Here is a 20,186-nt window from a genome sequence, read left to right as displayed (position 1 = left end):
GTGGCTGTGAACCCCCAGCCCAGCGCAGGGAAGTTACCTGGTACCACGAATAGGCTCGGTCGGCAGGGTTGATCAGAACAGTGATGATTTTGGCTCGAGGCAGCAGGGCTGCACCACGTTTCGGTACCACCTCTGTGTCAAAATAATTGGCACTCTTCTCAAACATGAAGTCTGTGCTGGCATTGGAGGGAATGGGAAAGAATTCCATGTACCTGCCAAACAGAAGGGATGCTGGTGAGCAGCATGGCCCAACAAGAAAAGGCACAGCCCCACAATGCCCTTACTCCTCTTCAACAGACACAGCTGCAGCAAAATTGCACCTCCCCAGTAATGCAAGGGATGAGCAAACGAGTGCAGATGTAGCAGAGGCGTGACTCAAAGAAGGGTGGTGGCACATGACAAAGAAAGTTGAGAAATGATACAAAGGTAAGGAAGTATTTTGCTGAGAGTGCGTTCCCCGAGTCCCTGGCAGTGGAAGGAAAAACCTGAGGGTAAGGTCCCAGCTGCTAGCTTTAGCAGGAAAGACATTTTGTCCAAGAGTAAGGTCAGAATTGTCTGCCTGCCTTGTTACCAATCACTTACTTAAACCTGTCTAAAGCATTTATCTCTTTGTACCTCAATCCATAGCTGAGGTGCAGGGTGAAGATCTCAGCCTTGCCTCACAGGAGCTTGTTGAGTAAGTAACATGGAAACTGTAAGGTATTTGATTAACAGGGTAAGGCGAGCTGGGGACTGTGAAGCACCTGAAGGCTGATCTGTGCTCAAATCTAAGCTGTGCAACAAATGCAAATTCCGTGTTAAATACAAAGATTCTCCCCTTGCATGTGATGCCACACTCCAGATGTATCTGGAGGACTTTTCCAGGGGGATGCACATAGAAACCTTCACTTTCTAACCTGTCAGCTAGTGCAATTGCTCTGTAGTGCTTGACTTCTGTGAGCTCTGTTCAAGTGCTAACCATCTTCCAGTATCTGTTCAAAAGTCCCCTAAATGATTAGAGAAGTCAATCTCCCACAACTCGTGGATAAAGAAGTCCCAGAATGCCTTTGTGCCACACAGCCATCCCTCAGAGCCACACACAAGGCTGGTGCCACTGTCAGCTAAAGTTACTGCTTTGAGTAAGAAACACCTTTAAACTTTGTCTCCCTGGAAACACAGTGGCATAATAGTGCCATGATGACGCTAGAATTTGCCTGCCAGGTGGAAACTTCTGCATGTAAACAGCAAGGTATGCATATGGATACTGGAGCCAGTACAAGGAACACAGTGGTTGTTTTAAGTGTCAAGGCTTGAGAACAACAGCAGGGAGGTTGTCCCCTCCAGTATTATGTGTTTTAACTCTAAAACCATAAGAACTTTGTAATGGGAACACTGCTGTCTGTTTTGCATGTCAAAGTACCTTCATGACAGCAGTGCATTCATCAAAGACTTGCTGAATTTTTAAAGCTAATTCATACCTACAGCTCTCCTGGTGAAGAGTCACTAAAATGAGAAACTACTTGTGCTGCTCCTGGGACTACACAGCTGGGTTACCAGGAAAACAGAAAGCATGCACTGAGCAAAGCAAGGAAAACAGCTGTTCAGAAACAGAGAGGCGGCTAAGGGGGAGGAGGCAGAGATATACAGAGAGATTTGGGAGAAGGCAACATGGGTGCATTATATCACGGAAGAACATGTGTCAGGTCTCTTACCAATCAATTCCTTTGTGATAGTTGGGGCCATTAAAAAACTGGATCTCCTCAAAGGTGGATGGACTTGGGAAGTTACTGGTGACAGCTGGATGCATGGTCAAGAAGAAGTGCACAGCTGTTGTGCCTGCAACAGGAACCAGTTAAGGGACCTGGGTCACACAATGCTTTGGCTGAATTAAAGGCTTACCTACACGACAAGAAACTGTTCCCAGATGGGCACACTCCTCTCCTTTGTAGCTGACCAACCCCATAACTCGCACAGGTTACAACAGCAGTGACACCAAGCACTGCTCAGTCAAGTTCAATCCACATTTTAACTCACGCAGCTGATTTGAATTGCCTCCTTTGCAAGACATCTGCCACTCATGTCAGCTACTCCCATGCCAGTGGCACAGCCACACCTTCATGTGGCAGAATACAAATGAGCCACATGAGAGGTGGCCTGGGCAGGAGGTGTGCTAGGGACAACATTAGTGTCCTGCAGTGAGAACTCTACCAGAGATGCCTTGTCCTGCCTTTGCTGCAGATGTTTTCCCTTTACCCCGCTCTTACTGAGCCACCTGAAACTAGCCTGGGTCATGATACAGCAGGGTTCACGCTGCACACACACCATCAGAGCTTCCCAGTGACACAGCCAGGGGACAGCAGCTCTCCTGGGACAGCCTTTGTCCCAAGTCCAGGATCACCATTTGCTGTGGCTAGTTGGTGCTGCTGTTGCACTGCATTACACAGAAAGCCAAGGCTTGAAGACCTGGTCTTAGCTGTAGAGATTTTGCTCTCTTCAGCCTAGAAGGGAATCATCAGTACAGTATATACAGCTATGTCGCTACCAGCCACAATGCCACAGCAGTTTAAATGTGGTGACAGAGATCAGACAAAGGAGTTTCTCTCCCTCCCAATGACAGTGACATGGAGCATGCAGTGGGTACACAGATCTGCAGCAATAAAAGCACTATGAGACATTCATTGTAGCATTTGCTAAGTGTGTGTGCTTAGTCCTGCTGACAGCCTGTTTGTGACACACTGAGGTCACAGGTTTTCTGAGCTTTTGGAAAGCCTAAACAGGTAGGGCAAGCCAAGCACAGTGCCAGGGGGGAAAAGTACTGACAGACTTGCCAGATTCAGGTTAGAACGTATCTGAGAGTGTCTGAAATGTCCTCTGTGGCCATTTGGCAGCTTGTGCAAAGGGCAGCCATACAGAGCTACAGCATGGACCTTTCCAGCTCTCTGCAAGAGTGAGGTGGAAGCCACAATCTATACAACAGTGTTCACATTACCAGTTTTCTGAGGTCCCACGATGAGGAACTTGGGGAGTCGATCACATGTTTTCTCTTTCGACCAGATATCCTTGTGCCTTTTATCATCACAGGGATTCTGTAGCACAAGTGATGAGATTAAGCATTACCACAGAAGGTAATGGCAAGGGGAGGAAAAGCTGGAAGGGCCAGTCCTCTGGGGAAAATGCTATTAGCATATGAAGAACACTTCAGAGCCACACTGCTGCTCTGCCAGGCATCAAGTGTTAAGTAAAAACACTGGGGACTATTTTCAAAAGCTCCAGTGACACGGGATCCAAAGTCCCTGCGAGAGTGTTAACCACAGGCCTTGCCCTATGTAGCCATTCTGGGCTGGGCCACCGTGACAGCACAGCTCAGCATCTGTGAACTTTTGGCAGACAGACAACTCTATCACCTTCAGTTAATTTCATCTGCTCATTACCATGCAGAGAGCTGCTGCACTGGGATAAAATGGAATAAGTGTGTTTTTATTTAATGAACATGAATTCTGCGGTGTGAAATTACTTTGAGATTAATCACATTAACATGCCTGCAAGCTCCTCCAGCACCAAACAGGGCTCTTGCTTGCACACTTTACATTTCACAGCAGCCTGCTCTAATACAAACCCTTTAATGACCCAAATGCCTGCAAGCTGGGCCCTGGTCCTGTATGACAATCAATCCCTGTCCCTAAGCTCACACTGTGAGACTGTGTCCTACTGCTCCTACTCCCCATCCCTTCCACCTTGCCATTTGTCACAGGCAGCCTGAAGCCACAAAAGTTAAACCTAAAGGCTTTATGCTTTGCCCCTCTGTACTCTGGATCAGCAGTCTTGTTATACTTCAAATGTGGGATACACCTCTTACAAAATCACTAGGAGTGGTAAAAGCTGCCTTCTCACCTGCCACAAGGGATTCTTCTCCTGTGGGAAGATTTCAAAGTACTTTTTTGCAAGCTGGACTGGAGGCAATGTTTGCAGGCGAAGGTTGGTCCAGCACTGCACAAACTTGACCAGGCTCTCAAAAGTGTACAGGCCCAGACGGTCATTCCCATAGTTGGACAGGTGTGTCATGAAGATGCTGATCTGAAAATAAAAAAGACATGGGATACTGGTAAATCAGGTAACAGAACTATTTCTGCCTAGCCTGATTCCATGGTCAGCAAGAAGCTGTTCACAACTCAGAATGCCATGGCTATCTTGGCTAACAAATGTCCATCTGTCAGGAAACAGTCTTGGAAGACAAGAACAACTCAGGAGAGGAGGGGCACAGACCTCTCAGTAATCCCTGGGAATGGTGCAGGGTCATGGTAACTGAACCCTGGATCTGTGTCCAGAACAGTTTCAAAATGCCATTCAAGTGGCTCTAGGACATTTAGGTGAACAAGGCTTAGTCAGTAACTCCCTACTAGTCAAAAACCATGCAAAGCCACTTTCATGGGAAAACAGGGGCTTCCCTTTCCCTCCCCAAGGCACAACCAAGGCAACCTCTTGAGCTGCAGAGTCTGCTACAGCAGGGCAGCAAGCCAGGGAGGGGGGCACCACACTGCAGGCCAGGCCACACAGCACAGGGATGGTTGTCACAGGAGTCCTTCCTGGGCCCACAGCCCATCAGCTTTCATTCTCTTTGGAGCTGACATCTCAAATGTAAAGGAACAACTGGCAGCTCCCACTTTAAAATATAAACAGGTGTATCTGGGGATCTGAACAGGGATTGCAAAGGGACACTGCAGTAGGATATTGTCCTAGAAAGGGACACCAGCTGGTAAGTTTTAGCCTGCAAGAACCTTCAGCACAGGCAGCCCCTGAAAAATGTCCTGCCAAGCTTTAACATCCATGGGCAAAGTGGCACTCAACATCCATGGTAGCTGCCTCAGCACTGCAATGCTCAGGAGATTGTGCACTCGCTCTGCTGTGCCAAGCCATCTCTTCCCTCAAGCAGATACATTTTCCTCCTGTCAGTTTTTCACTATTTTAATTTTTGGAAAAGAGTGTGAAGGACTCTTGTCAGCTTAACTCTAGTGTGTGGTTTTGATATGTCCCATAGAATTCAGCATCCCAGTAACATGTCTGTAACACAATGGCACCTTGCCAGACATCAACCACACCTTGGCTAGAAGTTAGAAAAACAAAAGCAAAACACTGAGGCCACTGGGGGAATGGCTGATTTAGCATGCCTTGCCCAGTGTCTGCAAGTGCAGGGAGGGAAAATTACCTCAGTCACAGTAGGGGCACCCATTGCTGTACAATCCTGGGCTCAATTTGGTGACACCAGGTAAGGTCAGGAAGCAGTGACAGGCTTCCCTGGCAGGGGGCAGGAATGGCTTTCCCACTCACAGGAGGAAAAGAGCAAAATGGGGAAGCAGGAGACAGATGGTCTTGGGATGAAGACATTTGCTGGCATTGAGGAAGTCTGAATTCAGTTTTCTGGCCAGTGTCACCATGGGTTGGTCTCAGCAAAAGAAGAGGTACTGACAGAAAGTAGCTCTGTGCCTGAGCCATCCCCAAGACACTATGAAACAAACCTAATTCTGTCCATAAGGTGCTCACAACCCAGCATCTTTGGGTAGGCAACAGAAAACACTGGCAGGACTCTGGGACACATGGAAAGTAAGTGGAGATCAAGATTTATCATGTTTGCCTGGGAGTTTTTCACTTCTGGTTCCTTACTGAGCAGACAGAGAAGCCCTGCCAGACAGGCTCTGGCACCTACACTTCAAAGAGCAGCGTGTGCTCGGTGCTGTTATGTAAGGATGTGCTAAATACAACACAGAGCAGAGGACAGAAAGATCTGTGTAACTGCAAGGCATGGTGGCAAGAGGATCTCATGTTGTACTTTGCCCCTTTCTGGGAGACATAGGGAGGTTCTGTGACAGCAAAATTTTCTGTATGAGGAGTCTGGCTCACTGGCACAAATCAAATATCGCAGCAGGGGGGAGAAAGGAGACCACCTGGGACCCCTTCAACATTTCCAGAATAAAATAACCAGCTTGCATGTGCTCCAAGTTAGCAACTGTGTCTCAAGACTGACTACATTTGGTAAAATGGCTCACACAGGTAATGCTGCCACCTGCAAACAGTCACAAGCAACTGGATTTGGAAGAAGAAAAGACAAACCCAGGCGATGAGCCATTTCCCTGGACTTTTGAGCGTGCAGTCACAGCCTGTAACATGTGCACTGTTTAACAAGGCCTGGCAGCCTGCTCTGCCCCCCTCACAGCTCCTGCTGCCAGAACAGCTCCAAGCACTTCTTCTGACATAAGCTACACTCAAGGGCCGTCTTCCTCCCTTCCTCTCATCCACACCCACTGACTCTGCAGACTGACTTGGAAGTAACAGCTCTCTCCTCTCCCCTCCCTTCTGCTGTCAGTGTGCTGTGATTTCCCTTATTTCACACTGAGGAAAGATGAGAGCAAAGATCCCAGAGAGCGTAGCATACAGAAACAGAAGGGTATGAGCACCCTTGCAATAACAGCAGCTGTGGGCACAGCAGTAACCGGCCGGCACAGCGTGAGCAGAAGTATTTGTGAGAAGCAATCAGCCTGTGCTCAGGATCAACAGCTATTTCTGACATCAGACCTTGTTCACTAGTCAGAAGATCAAACATCTTCTGTTTGCACTGTGGAGTTGATCACACACATACAGGCTTGGATACTCCTCCATGTCACTTAATGGGAGCTGGAAGCACCAGAAAGGACTGGAAGAGCCTGGTCCAAGTCTGCTACGGATCACTGCTGGGGCTGCAGAGCTGGCCAGCTTTCTATCAGGCCCCTGAGATGGCTCTATCAGCAAGGGGGGGAATGCAAGGTCTGAGTCACTGTGCAAACACCAGAGGAGCTTAGAGCACAGCACTCTGCTCTGACACAGAGAAATGCTACACTGCCAAAAGGAAGCAGAAGTGTAAACATGGCAAGCATCTGAAGGTCCCTGAAAGAGTTGCAAGTCACCCCAAAGAGCCAACAGTAAATCTGGCAAATAAGCCCATCCTGTACCAGAACACAATTTTCCTGACTTGTTTTTGGATCACAGATTTGGATCACAAAGCCAGCTGCTTTGACCATCACATCTTATCAGCAAATTTTAATGGGTAGTTCTAGATACTATGTTTCTATTAATTCTTTGGCAGGGCCTCCTAGATCACTAAAGATCTCTGGATTACAGCCTAGCAACTGGTTTTCCTGGAGAAACCTACAGCTTTTACTTTCACAGAGGCTATTCCTGCATGCTTCAAGATTTGACAATTACAGAGTGGGGCAAGGTGCAATTCACCCAGCATACGGGAACACAAGCCCAGAAAAGAAATGGTCAAGAGAAAAAAGCAGTTTCTTTCCATCTGACTGATCACTCCATAGGTAATACAAAGAACAACCTCCTCCTCCTTACTCCAGACTTTTCTCAAGCAGGAAGGTTTGGTTGTGGTGTGTAAAGGAAACAATTTATCTCAGGCAACAGGGACAAAGGCTGGCTTGCAGACCTGAAAGTAAAAACTCCTGCAGCTTTTTAGCTGGAGCTGCCATAGACCCACAGCTGCTGCAGATCCTACACAAGCCAGAGCTGGTCACAACAAGATCTAGTCCTTTCCCATATCAGGCACTGGGACAGCTGTGCACAAATTCCCCTTTCAGATGAACTTACTGGGTTCAAAAGCACCGTCAGGAAGAGTTCACCACCACGAATGCTCTTGTCCAACTCCTTTGAGCCACCAGGATATTCATTATAGAAGATAGTGTGAGTAAAAAGACCACAGGTCTGTCGAGGCAGAACCTGGCAATATCAGAAAAAAAGCAAAGTTAGACAAGAGGCAGATGCAGCAGCATCTGTGTGAGAATGAGACAGAGCAGCACTTTATGGATCAATATAAGGAGTAAGGGGTGTAAGTGACATAGGTGCAGAGGAGTCTTGCTATTCCTCTCAACCACCTAACTCATCACACTGTAAACAAGCCACTGGGATTTCCATTTAGTCTGGATGGGCTTGGTTTTGCTCTCCATTCAGTACTGACCCCTGAATTGTTCTGAGAAACACAGAACTGACCTTAGCTAAGTTTTTCTTCTCTGCCTCACTTACTAATTTTGGAAACACTGGTGATATTAAGATTAATGTCTCTGATGGAGGTGATGAGAAGACCATTCCCTGGGCAGGCAAGTGGGCTCTGCTGTGCTTACCATGATTCCATTATGGATGAATCCACGCCGGTACCGGGCAGGCCGTAGGTGTGGGTATTCCTCTGTGCTCGTTACTTGGATGCTCCAAACAGATTTCCATGCCTCATAGAGCTGTGTGTGGACAGGATAAACCCCAGAATGATGGGGGGCTACAGCATAGCCCAAGTCTGTGGGAATCCCATGCTCCTGGAAGCAGAATATACAGCTTGATAATTTGGTATTTAACTAATAGCCTTAATAAGGATCATATTTAGCAACAGCATCCAAGTTGGAGCAAGATGACAGAGGAACATGAAAACTCTCTGGATTGGGAAACCTGAAATACTGATCATACTTCTTGCTTTATGCATCTGTAGAAGTAGAAGGGCGATTCTGTACCAACAAAGACATTCAGCATTGGTAACAGCTGCTGTAAGAACGGTCTTGTAGCTTGCAGCTGTGACAGATGAGATTAATTCAGAACCCTCAGGTCAGGCTCCCTGGTTACTACAAAGTAATCAATGCTGTTAAGTGACACGTCTCACTCCCACAATGCCTAGATGTGAGTCACTAGAGAAGGAGAACAAAATATAGAGAAAAGGAAGATGACTGGAATCTGTATTGTTTCTAGCAATTCAAAGAAAAGCAGACAAGGAGCAAGAGACTATTGCAGGTGAAGAGATGGGGCCTGGAGTTACATTAAAATGACAGGAAATTTCTGAATTTCTTGGGGTTTAATTCCACTAAATGGTTCTGGTAACAATATCAATGATGACAGCTCTGCCCTGGTGGTGTATGATAAAACCAGAGCCCCTAAATGATACAATAACCTTTTCTGACTGCTAGCCTGTTTCATGTTAAATATGTGTAATTGTGTTCTGTGCTTTGTCTCTCTTTGCAAAAGACTGCATTGTTATTTAACCAGGAAAAGGAGGAGCCTAAATTGTTTCTACAATGCTGTGACTGTGCTCTGCATTCATGATCATTCCTAATATATGTGTGTCACAGGAACGCAAGACAGCAGCCTGTTATTCTCAAGGGGATTACCATCAAAAGAACCAAACTAGAGGTGAAGAGGACATTTCTTTTCAGTGAAACATGTATGCTATATTCAACTCTGAGATGTAAGAACTAAACAGACATTGTTCCATCAATGCAGGATGTTCAAGGCTTCCCTCTCCTCTGCCAAAACCCAGGGAATTTCCTCTGTGCTTCCTAGATAAGTAACTTCCTTCGACATTGTCTGGAAGGCCAGAAGAAGGGCTGTTAGCAGACAGAGCATTTTATACTACCAGGTGATTTCCTTACAGAACCATACTAAATAAGGATGGAAAAGGAAATGCTTGCTCACTGCCAGAGTTTGTAAATTAATTGCATTGGGATGGCAATACTGCAAGTTCACACCTCAGGAAACAAGAGCTTTGGGATTTGCACCCTGGAATGCAGCAGAGCTGCCTGGGGCCATGCAGGTGCTGGGAAACGTCCCATGGAACAGGCAAGCATGTGAATGGTGTTTCTTGCCTCAAGACAGCAGGAGCTACACATCAATTTGAACTTCCAGAACTGCCTTGCTTAAATGCAGCTGAAATACTAGATAGTGTTTGGGTTCAGTGTGGTCCAAACAGCTATTCCAGGAGAAAAATGTTTAAGCATTAGCACTGTAAAGTAAATAAACTGCAATGCTCCCTACCACAGCAAACTGCTTGTTCAGCTTCATCTGCTCAGCCAACACAGTGACATTGTGGAAAAGATGAGGCTGCATGTGACTCCACATGTGAGGGAACCACCAGAACTCTTTCCTGTGCTTGAGCAGCATGTCATCCCCTTCATCTTCCTCATCTGTACCTACAAAAGGCAAAATCAAAAGGCAGAAGAGGGGCTCAATGTTTAAAAGCAGTGGCTAATCCCCTTCCAACAGTCATGCTCTCTCTACTGCATTACACAAGACACACCCCAAGGTAGGGGCTGTATGCAGGTGCTGAGACAAAGGAGTGCCAGGGGCTTACCTGTGTGGTAGAATTTCCCTGAGAAGCCCAGGTTGAAGGTGAAATTTGGGACTAAAGTTCTCAGCTTATTCTGAGTGCTCAGCAAAGCCTGTTTGGACAAAAGGAAAAAGAAATGTTCATATTAATATTTTTTCCTCTGTAACATGATTTTGTGTTCTACTGGTGCCCAGTTGAGTCTGAAGAGCTATCACAGGAGATGGGCTTAGGCATTGTTTCCCTTGGAGTGGAGCAGAGCAGATAAGTGCTCCTCACACACAGCCTTTACTTGAAGTAGTTCTGCTGCACTAAATGATGCCTCTTTAAAACCATGGTCAGGTCATGCTCTCCACTTCAATGTGAGGGACCCAGAGTGTCTGTGCTAAGGCAAAAGGATAATAAATCTCACTTGAAAGCAATAGATTCTTTACACTCTACAGGTTCAGCCTCAATGCTCCCTTCCTCACCCATGTTGGCTGGGACTCAAATGCTAATGAAACTCTGCCCCTTCTCAGTCTATGTCCTAGTGAAAAGGAGGGTGGCAGTCTATGGTACACAGATGAAAGAAAAGAAGTCAGTATCACGAACAGTAAGTGATCCAAAGGGAGGGGGCTTTTATTTAGAGACGAAAGGTGGATTCTCAGAACTACCTATGCAACGAGTCCTGACACAGCAGAGAGGTTTCCCTGACTTTGTGTTCTCTTGAAAGTGCCAAAATTTTGTAGCAGAAAAAGTTTCCTGGATTCTGGGAAGAAAATCTGGGAAAGCCAACATTCACAATCCTTGCATCTCCTACAGGTTCTCTTGTGCTCACCTGTGATTACTTTTAATGTCCAAAGTCATTGCTTTAACCACAGGGAAGATGCCTTGTGCCACGAACCTCAGGGGCCAGCAGGGTACAGAGTAAGACAGCACACAGCCTTGACAGAAAAAAACCAAACCAAAAACCAAATCCCAGAGGCTCAGTGTGTCACAGACAAGTAGGACACAAACTAATTCTAGTCAAATTCCTTCTGCTGGAAAACAATAAAAAGAGAGCAGCTGTGAGATGAACACTGCTGCTACCTGTGTGCTTTGGGGAAATGTCACTGGTGCATCTCCCTGTGGGAGAATTCCCAATCAAACAGGGGATAGCAGGAGGGCTCTTGGCAGGTGACAGACTCGGTCCTTGTCTGGGCTATTTAGATTTTAATAGCTTTTCTCAGAAAGCAATGGATCTGTGGCTGCACCAAGGTGAAAGTGACGACCTCTCAACAGCAGACTTCAGCTGGCCGTAATCACACAGGAAACATGCAATATAACTCTGGGGAAAGCACACAGACCTACCAAACCGTGTAGGGAAGGTGGACAGATGTTCCTGCATCAGCTGCCCTTCCCCAGGCCCAAGGAGCAGAACACAGCACCACAAGGTGCCCTCACACAGCTCACACTCCATAGGCACTGTCTGGGTGCACCACTCCCTCAGCAGTGAATGTGCACTCACAAGGGCAGACTCTCATTCCATGGAGGTGCCTTGACACCAACTTCTTATGGATAACCTCACAAATCACTGCTGCCACTGATAGATCAAACCAGTGTTAACCAAACACTGGTCATCACATTAATTTAAAAATAGCTTCTATAATTCACTTCAATCACCCATTCACCTCAAACATATGCTGAGTGGTTTTACACTCAAGGCACGCAGTCCATTACATGGCAGGATGGGAGACAGAGAGATTACATGTGCAGTGCTACAAGACACTCTCAATGCTTCTCTAGGAGGGAACCAAGCTTTCAGACTTTTCCCTACAGACACACTTCAATGCCTGTTCCTCATTCTCACATTCACACAACACTGACACCAAGTGCAGCCTGGGACAAAATTCTAAGATTTTAGCTTTTCCATGGCCACTTGCCTACCACATCTTTACCTCAGTCCCCACCCAAGAACAGTAATTTGATAAATGCAAGGCATGTGACATCTCCAGAACCTATCACAAATACAGTGCTTTTAAAAAGTGACATGCCAGCAAAACTGATGGCTGAAGCCTACTTTGCAGTACAAGACCCAGAGCAGGCAATGGGAGGTCAAGTTCCCTTTATTTAGCCCAGCAAGACACTGGGACTCACCCCACACATCAGGGAGCACAGAATAGAGCTGTGCATCTCTCCTTGGAAAAACATCTGTCTGTCCAGATGATGGTTTACAAGATCACTTCAAATTTGGGACCAGCACCTTGAACACATCACCCAGTAATTCAGACAGGAAAGTGCCACTTTCTTTTCTTTCTCCAGAGCTGTCCCAAGCTCCAACATTTCCCTCTACTGCCCTGAAAGGCACACCCAGTTCCCCAGGCTTGAGTAGGAAAGTGGTGGGAGGAAAGACAGCGGTTAAGAGGCTTAGCATTCCTCTGCACAGAAAGAGATTTAAAGCCTGGCTGGGGTTACCATGACAACACATCTGTCTGAGAATAAATCCCAAAAAGCCCTGCTCCAGCAGGCTGCAATCCTTTGTGTGTGGGGAGGGAACAGGGAGGAACTATGGGGGCCCCAGAAATTCAGAGACTATGGAGTCCTGTGGAGTCCAGCTTTCTGGCAAGTTTTTTGTTAATGGTGTGCCATCCCTCTGCTGCTGCTGGGTCCTTGTCATAGTCACAGCTGTGAGGTGGCACAGCACAGGTTTGATGAAATGTCTTTCCCCTGAAGAGGATAAAGGAGACTAAGGTGCCAGTATGTGAACACTTCTTTCAACACATTATGCATTCCGTGTTCCCTGGTTCCACATTGGTTCCAAGAGGTCTGTAAGCTGTAGTAAGGTGCAATATTGCAGGTGTGAGAGCAGGCTGGAAGATGGCACTTCTCTCTGTACTCTCTTGCATAAAGTAAGATGAATATGATAGTACTAACCATATCTAACAGGTGATTCAGGTGGTATTTCTTTTGTATCCATAATATGCTCTAAGACTCAAACAAAAGGCAATCAAGAGTTGTGGAGCAGGCTACCCCTTAAGAGAGAAAACAGCCCGCCAGATGTCAACAGATCTTCATTTGCATATTTAAGAAGTTTAGTTGCTCACATGGTATGAGAGATGGCAGGCATTTAAGCTATCTCACACCTCTAAAAGGCAGACTTTATTCCCCTAGTAAACTGCCCCTCCATCCAAGTATCTCTTTTTATCTGTTTTTATATTTTGTTGTTATCTTTTATTTCAAAAAGCCTTCCAGATACAAGCCTGCCCACTAACTAGCCAGAAAGGCCCCTGCCCAGCTGTGCTCCCTGCTAAAGCTCTGTAAGGCTCACCCCAGCAAGGCACTGATGGGGTCCCCAAAGAGATTCCCAGCACTGGCCACTGGAATTCTTAAGCCACGTCAAGGCCAGGCTGCTTCATGCTTGTCACAGTCTATCAGAGCATTCACTGCCATGCACAACCTGGGTTTTTGGAGGCCTTTAGTACTTAACTGTGGCAGTCATGCTGCAGGCCCAAGTGACAGAAAACCACATTCCAAGGCACACTTCTGGACACAATGGTAAAAATGTCTAAGCTTCACTCTGATGTTCAATAACCGTCATTTTAAAAAAGGCTTTTTAATACTACCAAATTAAAATAACTATTTACTTCTAAGTAAATGTTAGGGGAAAACCATTTAAAATTGTGCCTTTTGTTGCAGTACATTAAAAATCTGTATCTCACTGACAGATCTGCAGAGATTTCCTAAACAGTCACTACAAGCTCTTGATGTCATCCAGGGAAAAGAAAATCTCTCCTCATTCTAAGAGTGAGGAAGAAATCAGGGAAAGTATTGGGACTCTGACTGCATTGGGAGTCTCTTTAGAGCCAAATCCTTTCCTAAGATAACAGGGTGTCCTTGGCATGGGAGTAATACAGGGCTAAATCTTAATGCAACTTTGCTTTTTAAGCTAAGAAATTTTTAACTTCCAGAAGTGTTTGCAGAGAATTTAGTTGTTCTACACAAACCTTAAATGTTACCTATCTCAGCTCCCTCTAACAAGAGGCAAAATAAAATAGCTAAATAAGGCCAAGAGTCAGATGCTCAGAAAAGAAAAAAACACGACTCTAAGAAAACAGCACATGGGCAAATGAAGAGAAAGAGGTGATAAAAAAATGAAGGAGGAAAGCAGAGTGCTTTTGCAGCCTCTTCTCAATGCTCATGCAAACCATTCTAGGAACATGTGGCAGAAACACAGTCTTGGCAGATAGTGCCCTGGGCAGTGTACAGTAGCACTGGAAGAGCTCAAAACAACACTGGCAAAAAACAAAGCTCTCATGGTACTGCTATGTCTACCTCCCCTGCAGTCTTAGAATCAGGGAGTTAAAAATTGCTGAGTACTTCAATTGCAGGTAAGAACATCCTCTACAATTTAGAAAGGCAAGAGCTGGCTGACAGTCACCCTCACTAGGTTCTCTCTTCTGCACCCTCACCATTCATAATCCAAAATGAAATTACTGTCCTTGACTTTCACTTAGCTTGCTCTCAGACTCACTTGCAATGATTGCTCACTATTTATGCCCTTGCAGAGATTACCAGCAAAAGAGGCAAAAACTCATCTACTTAATCTTCTTTCCTCATACCTAAAGATGACCAGAAAGGATCACAAAAGCCAGATCCTTTTGCATTAGAAATGGCTTGTCTTTGTTGGCCAGTTCCATGGAGGTTTGGTAAATTCCAAGGATTATGATTTTAGAAGAGACTGAATGTGGAATAAATTGAGAAGAGAAGGGACTCTCTGAGATTTAGTTTTGTTAATTACGTGCAGCTCAAATCTCTGGTAAACTCTATAAAGGAAAAACATTTTCTTTGTGCAACTTCCAACTGTTCCACTTCTATTGAGGACTGCAAGCTTCTGCTGCAGCCTTTCAGCAGAAACAGGAACTCAAGGGTTATCATCTTTAAAGTAAAAGCAAGCACAATTCCTTTTTTTCTTGTTAAAGAAGAAAGCTATTCAGCTCTCCTTTAAGTATCACAAATAAAAACATTTCTCCTGTGTAAGACATGTACTATGGGCATGCATTTGATCAAATTATATTCACTGCTTTCTTTTAATAGTCATTTTGTCTGGGAAGGTCTCTGACTATGGACCTGCATATGGCAAAGAGGCTCACTGGGACAGCAGAGTCAATTTTATACCTTCACACAACATCCAGTCTTCAAACCACTACCCTGACCATTGTAATCTAAGCTTTGAGATAAGGAGCTGTGTGTTAAGATATCAGCCCTGAAACAGAGCTTTCATATAAAAGGCCAAAGAAAATGCCAGCTGTTCTGTTACTGTTATATCCCCTTCTCTCCCCATGGTGAGAGACTATCAACAAATCCATGTAGTTATTTCTCGCTTTTAAAAAATAAAAATTCATTAACCTCATGTGGCTTTGCAATCAGAGAGCTTTTTTTAAATGGATAAATCTGGGTTTTATCTGCTTTGCCTGAGATTCTCTGCTTACTGATCACAGATTATTCCTCCATTTCGCCCTGTTAAAACCCAAACAAAGCATCTTTTGGACTAATCTTGTCTGGGTTTGTTTTTAACATCACTAGAGCAGCCCTTCTTCCCAAGAGCTTTGGCCACCTATCCCGCCTTCCCACATGGGTCTGTAACCTCCAGAAACACTACAGAGGTGAGAATCTCTGAATCTCTGCTGGTTTGGACTAGTGGGTGTAGGGCCTTCTTAGGACCAAGATAAGATTGTGATTTTTCCTTCACAAAAGGGAAAAAAAAGGAAAAACAAAATCTCTTTCAGAACGTTTCAGCACTTCAAAGCACAGGAACGCTGAAGTGAAATGAAGAAAATTTTAGCATCTTCCTTAAATAAATACTCCATATAAAACATAAAATCTTGAAGTCCTAAAACCTTGGAGATGAACTAAGACATATGCTGCACAGATACATAAAACATGTAGAAAAGGTGGTAAGACTCCTGGGGAGGTGGAAGAGGGCTCTTGGGAACATGGAACAGACAAGGTTCGGGTAAGGGGCTAAACCTCTACAACAGTATTCTTCTTACACCTTTGCCTCAAATATTTTGTGCCTTGGATGTAAGTTGAAAGGGTCCTTCACCTTGAAGGTGTTTTGGAAACATGCTAAAGCAGTTGCTGTCACAAGCTTACCACTGTCATGGCCGGTACCATCCAGGACTCACCTGAGGGGAAGTGGTGACTGGAATCCATACCCATGGACAACCTCAGCACACCTGAGAAACAGGCAGTGCACCTCCCTCAGTGGCCACAAACCACAACTGATGGGGAATATACAAAGGGAAGTCCTTGGCTCCGTGAAACATCACACGCACACAGATCACAGACTTAACAGAACACTTCATCATTACTTTCAAGGACACAGAGAATCAGAAGGAGCATTTAAGCATTTAACTTTTTCCTACTTATTTTTATCTTTGCCTGTCTCAGTTCCCTCTCCTCCACAAAATCTGTCTCTTACCCATAACCTTTCCTAATAGGTCACTGTATTATTCCAGGAAGTGCCAAGGAAAGCAAACCACAGAGCTGGCATGTCTGTTTTTCAATTGTGAGGCTACAGAGATGGTTCTCATGAAGGCTTGGTCTGATCATGTTTCTCTGGTGAATTTGTTGATATTCCCTCAGGGATGAGAGCTGCTGGTGGCAGGCATGAGGTAGGTACAAAGGGTAAGAGAAAACCCTTCCTTTCCCAATTTAGTTGTGTGTTGAAAAGCTAGATTGCTAACATACAGACTGCACGAATTCACACTGCACGGACTGGCCTACACTTTTGCAATATAATATATACAGCTTTTTTTTTTTTTGCAATATAATATATACAGCTTTTTTTGATGTATATAATATATACATCACAAATAATAATAAACACATTCTTCTGTTCTGTTCTAACACAACTTGCTTTTTTTTTTGAACAGCAGAGTTTACAGCTACAAATAGGTTGGCATAGGAAACCTGCATATACTTGCTCCTTACATCAAAGAGGAGACAGGATAGACAACCACAGGCACCTTCCTCTTAAAGTGAGAGAGGCCAGCTCCTAAAGTCCTCCATTTAAACCTGCAAAACTGCTGAGAGGATCTCACATGGTGCCTCGGCATCTCTGCAGGCTAATTCTCTGTATAAGATGAGTACGACTGCAGCAATCAATGCTTTCCCTCAAATTAAATGCCATCTTGACTTTCCCAGCACACCATACACACCAGAAATCTGTCTAGAACCTCTGGAGGTATCTACTCTAGGATTTTACCTCTACATCAGACACTTTCATGCGAGTGCCCTCTTTTCCCACAAATATATCATCGATGTCAACAAGGATATAGCGATCAAGCGTCAGACAGAGGCGTTTGCCAGTCAAGTAGGCAATGGCATCCACGAAAATGAGTTTGTGCAGCCAGAAATTGAGGTTATTGCCAAAGAGAACCCGCTGGATCCCATCATGCAGACCCAGGTCCTGCATCACTGTGGCATGCAAGGCTTTGTGAGTGGCCAGGTGAGGAATGGACTCCGAGGATTTCGTGCTGGCCAACAGCACTGGCTCATAGGTGCTGTGGTTTGACTGAAACACAGTCCAGTCATCACCAGGCAGAGGACCTTGCTCCACCTCATTAGCCCGGGTGACATAGAGCAGGGGAGCACTAGGATTGATGTGATAGTCCCGCAGCCCCAAGTTGGAATGTAGGAATAGGGGGAAACCCTTGAGTTGTGCACTGAGCAGGCTGTTCTCATTAGCTTTGAAAAAGCCTATAATTCCCACTCCGTACTCTACACAGTATTTGTCTAGCAGCTCTCGGTTCCAAGCATCTAGATTCACATATTTAAGGATGTTCTCATAGATAATTAGAGCATAGCGTCCTCTATCTTTGTCTGTCAGGGTGGGCATATCCCCTTTGCCAGGGGCGATCTCTGTCCTGTATTTGAACCGGCTGGATTCCAGGATGGCCACTATTTCCTGCCCAAGCTGGGAGTAAATGCTTTCCACAAAGACGAGCACCACGGGATCTGTGCGCGACGTGTCCACAGACTTGGTGAGCCTCCAGCTGGCTTGCGGTGGGATCAAGACGCGGTGCTGGCTGCTGCAGTCACTGAAGGGCAGGGGCGGCGGCTCCTTGATTTTGGGACTGTTAGTGACGTAGTAGGCCAGGATGCACATGGAGATCAGGCTGAAGGCAATGAGCAGCAGGATCAATCTGTGCAGCTCCAGCTGTCGCACGTGCCGCACCACTTTCCACAGCTGAATCATGGTGAGGCGGGCGGCTCACCCCTCCTCACGCTCCAGACCCACGGCGCGCTTGGAATCTCCAGTGGCGCCGTGGCAGTGCCCAGCAGCGGCTCACAAAAAAGAAAGTGCAGCTGCAGAGAGAAAAAAAGCTAAAGCAAACAGCTACAAGGTGAGACTCCCAGAGATCTGCCATTTATCTCAGGTAACCATGGCCCTCAATTCCCATCGCTCTTTTGTGTGCTTCCTCAGGCTCCTCTCCTCTCACTCAGAAGTCTCTGGAAGAACAAGGTTTCCAGAATCTCGTCTCCAGTAGCAAATCAGTCTGTCATTCTGTGCACAGGCAGTTTCAGTTCAGCCTTCCCATGTGTCCTGTTTCTCATTTAGGTGTTTCACATTCACATGGTGGCATCTTCTTCCTGCATCCTGCAATTTAAAAAGAAAAAGTCAATTCTCAGTATGACTCCAGCATTTAACAGGCTGAATGGCAGGACTAGAGGGAGATAGGGGGCCAGCATCACTTGCCATCTGCAGGTCTGGTCCCTGGGAAGTGTCACATCCCGTTTGTGTGGGAGCTTGACACAACAACCAAATGGCCTTTGGAAGAAAGGTCCTGACAGCAATTCAACATTCACCTTGGGTGAGATTCTCACACACTACAGCATACAGAGCCAAGTACCTGGCCTTCCCCCAGCCCTCTGCAAGCCACTGGACAGAAAATATGAAACCCTTTTATTCTAACCTATATTTCAAAGCTAACAAGAGGAGGAGAGAGCACTCTCTGCAAGGCTGTCTCTATTTGTCCTGGGAACTCACTTTCTTCCAGAGGTCACAAAATACAGCTCTGGAGAGGCTTCATCTCTCAGGCAGCAGAGAGGGCGGGGGATACACTGCACACTTAAAGGTTGCCAACTGATTCAGTGACAGTTGGAGATGAAACATCTCCTGAAACCTTCATCACCTTCTCTCATATGCCACTGAAGAATATGAAGCCAATTTTAAACCACCAACAGCACAAAATAAATTTGGGTTGGTCTCAAATACATGAAAGCCTCTTTTTACGAAGCTCTCTCACCTCCTGCTTTGTGTTCATGGCAGCAGACTATTTAACCATATGTTGCTATTTTTCCAGGAAAAGTGCCTAAGAAAGCCAACAAATAATCCAAAACAAACACCAGAGAAAAGAACTAAATTTCTCCTTTGTTTAAAACCAAAGTAAAACTCGCAGTGGAGTCTTCTCTCCCCCATCAGCAGTGTGACTTACCCTTAGCAACACCCTGGTGCCTTTCCTGGAATACGAGCACATTTTTGGAGCACACCTCCTGCCTCTCCCAGAACAATGCAAAAGCACCCTCAATGCCAGATATTGCTCACCAAATCCGTCATGCTCGTGATGACTTCTTTGTAAAAATTAAACCACCTTTTTTCTTTAAAAAGCTTTTTTTGTCACCCCCTTAACTCCTGCAGATGTGCTCCACCACATACAAACCCTCTAACCACCTGCTCAACTGGCACAGCTTGCAACACCAGGAGGCACAAGAAAGCAATAGCACATAATATTGCTAAAAGACATCTTCATCCTTTCTCTCATTTTTGAGCTTTTCTATTCCTACTATTCTGATATAACAAAGAATATGAGAAGACTAGTTAATCTGTGAGTTCAAGGCATACATAAGTTTCTTATATAGTAAAGCCAGGGGTTTCTAACAACCAGCTCTACTAGAAAAGGAACTACTTGTGAGACAGATGCTTATTTTGTAATGTGTATTACTAGATGGAAAAAAGTCCTTCTGAGTCAGGGAAAATACCAGTTCATAGATGAGGCCAAAAGTCCCACTCTAAAGACTCCCACCAGGCTGGTTTTTTAACTGTTGGTGCAGCTTGAAGCAGAGACAAAAACCA

The 20,186-nt window shown here is 45.5% G+C and overlaps 1 protein-coding gene across 1 annotated transcript in view; it reads right to left on the bottom strand.

Moving 5' to 3' along the window:
• Window positions 1–20,186, bottom strand: part of NDST2 (N-deacetylase and N-sulfotransferase 2) — a 131,103-nt gene that overhangs the window by 5,848 nt on the left and 105,069 nt on the right. The window contains exons 5-13 of the mRNA XM_058810167.1: window positions 17,316–18,710; window positions 10,118–10,205; window positions 9,802–9,956; window positions 8,133–8,318; window positions 7,603–7,731; window positions 3,871–4,053; window positions 2,969–3,065; window positions 1,692–1,815; window positions 38–212 (exon numbers count right to left, since the gene is read on the bottom strand). Coding sequence (XP_058666150.1) covers window positions 38–212; window positions 1,692–1,815; window positions 2,969–3,065; window positions 3,871–4,053; window positions 7,603–7,731; window positions 8,133–8,318; window positions 9,802–9,956; window positions 10,118–10,205; window positions 17,316–18,308 — 2,130 coding nt within the window. The 5' untranslated portion in view covers window positions 18,309–18,710. The remainder of the gene's footprint in view (window positions 1–37; window positions 213–1,691; window positions 1,816–2,968; window positions 3,066–3,870; window positions 4,054–7,602; window positions 7,732–8,132; window positions 8,319–9,801; window positions 9,957–10,117; window positions 10,206–17,315; window positions 18,711–20,186) is intronic.

Source organism: Ammospiza caudacuta, chromosome 9 (genome assembly GCF_027887145.1).
Source record: "Ammospiza caudacuta isolate bAmmCau1 chromosome 9, bAmmCau1.pri, whole genome shotgun sequence".
Classification (NCBI taxonomy): domain Eukaryota; kingdom Metazoa; phylum Chordata; class Aves; order Passeriformes; family Passerellidae; genus Ammospiza; species Ammospiza caudacuta.
The sequence above is the reverse complement of the archived record's forward strand: the minus strand, read 5'-3'. Positions and strand labels throughout refer to the sequence as shown.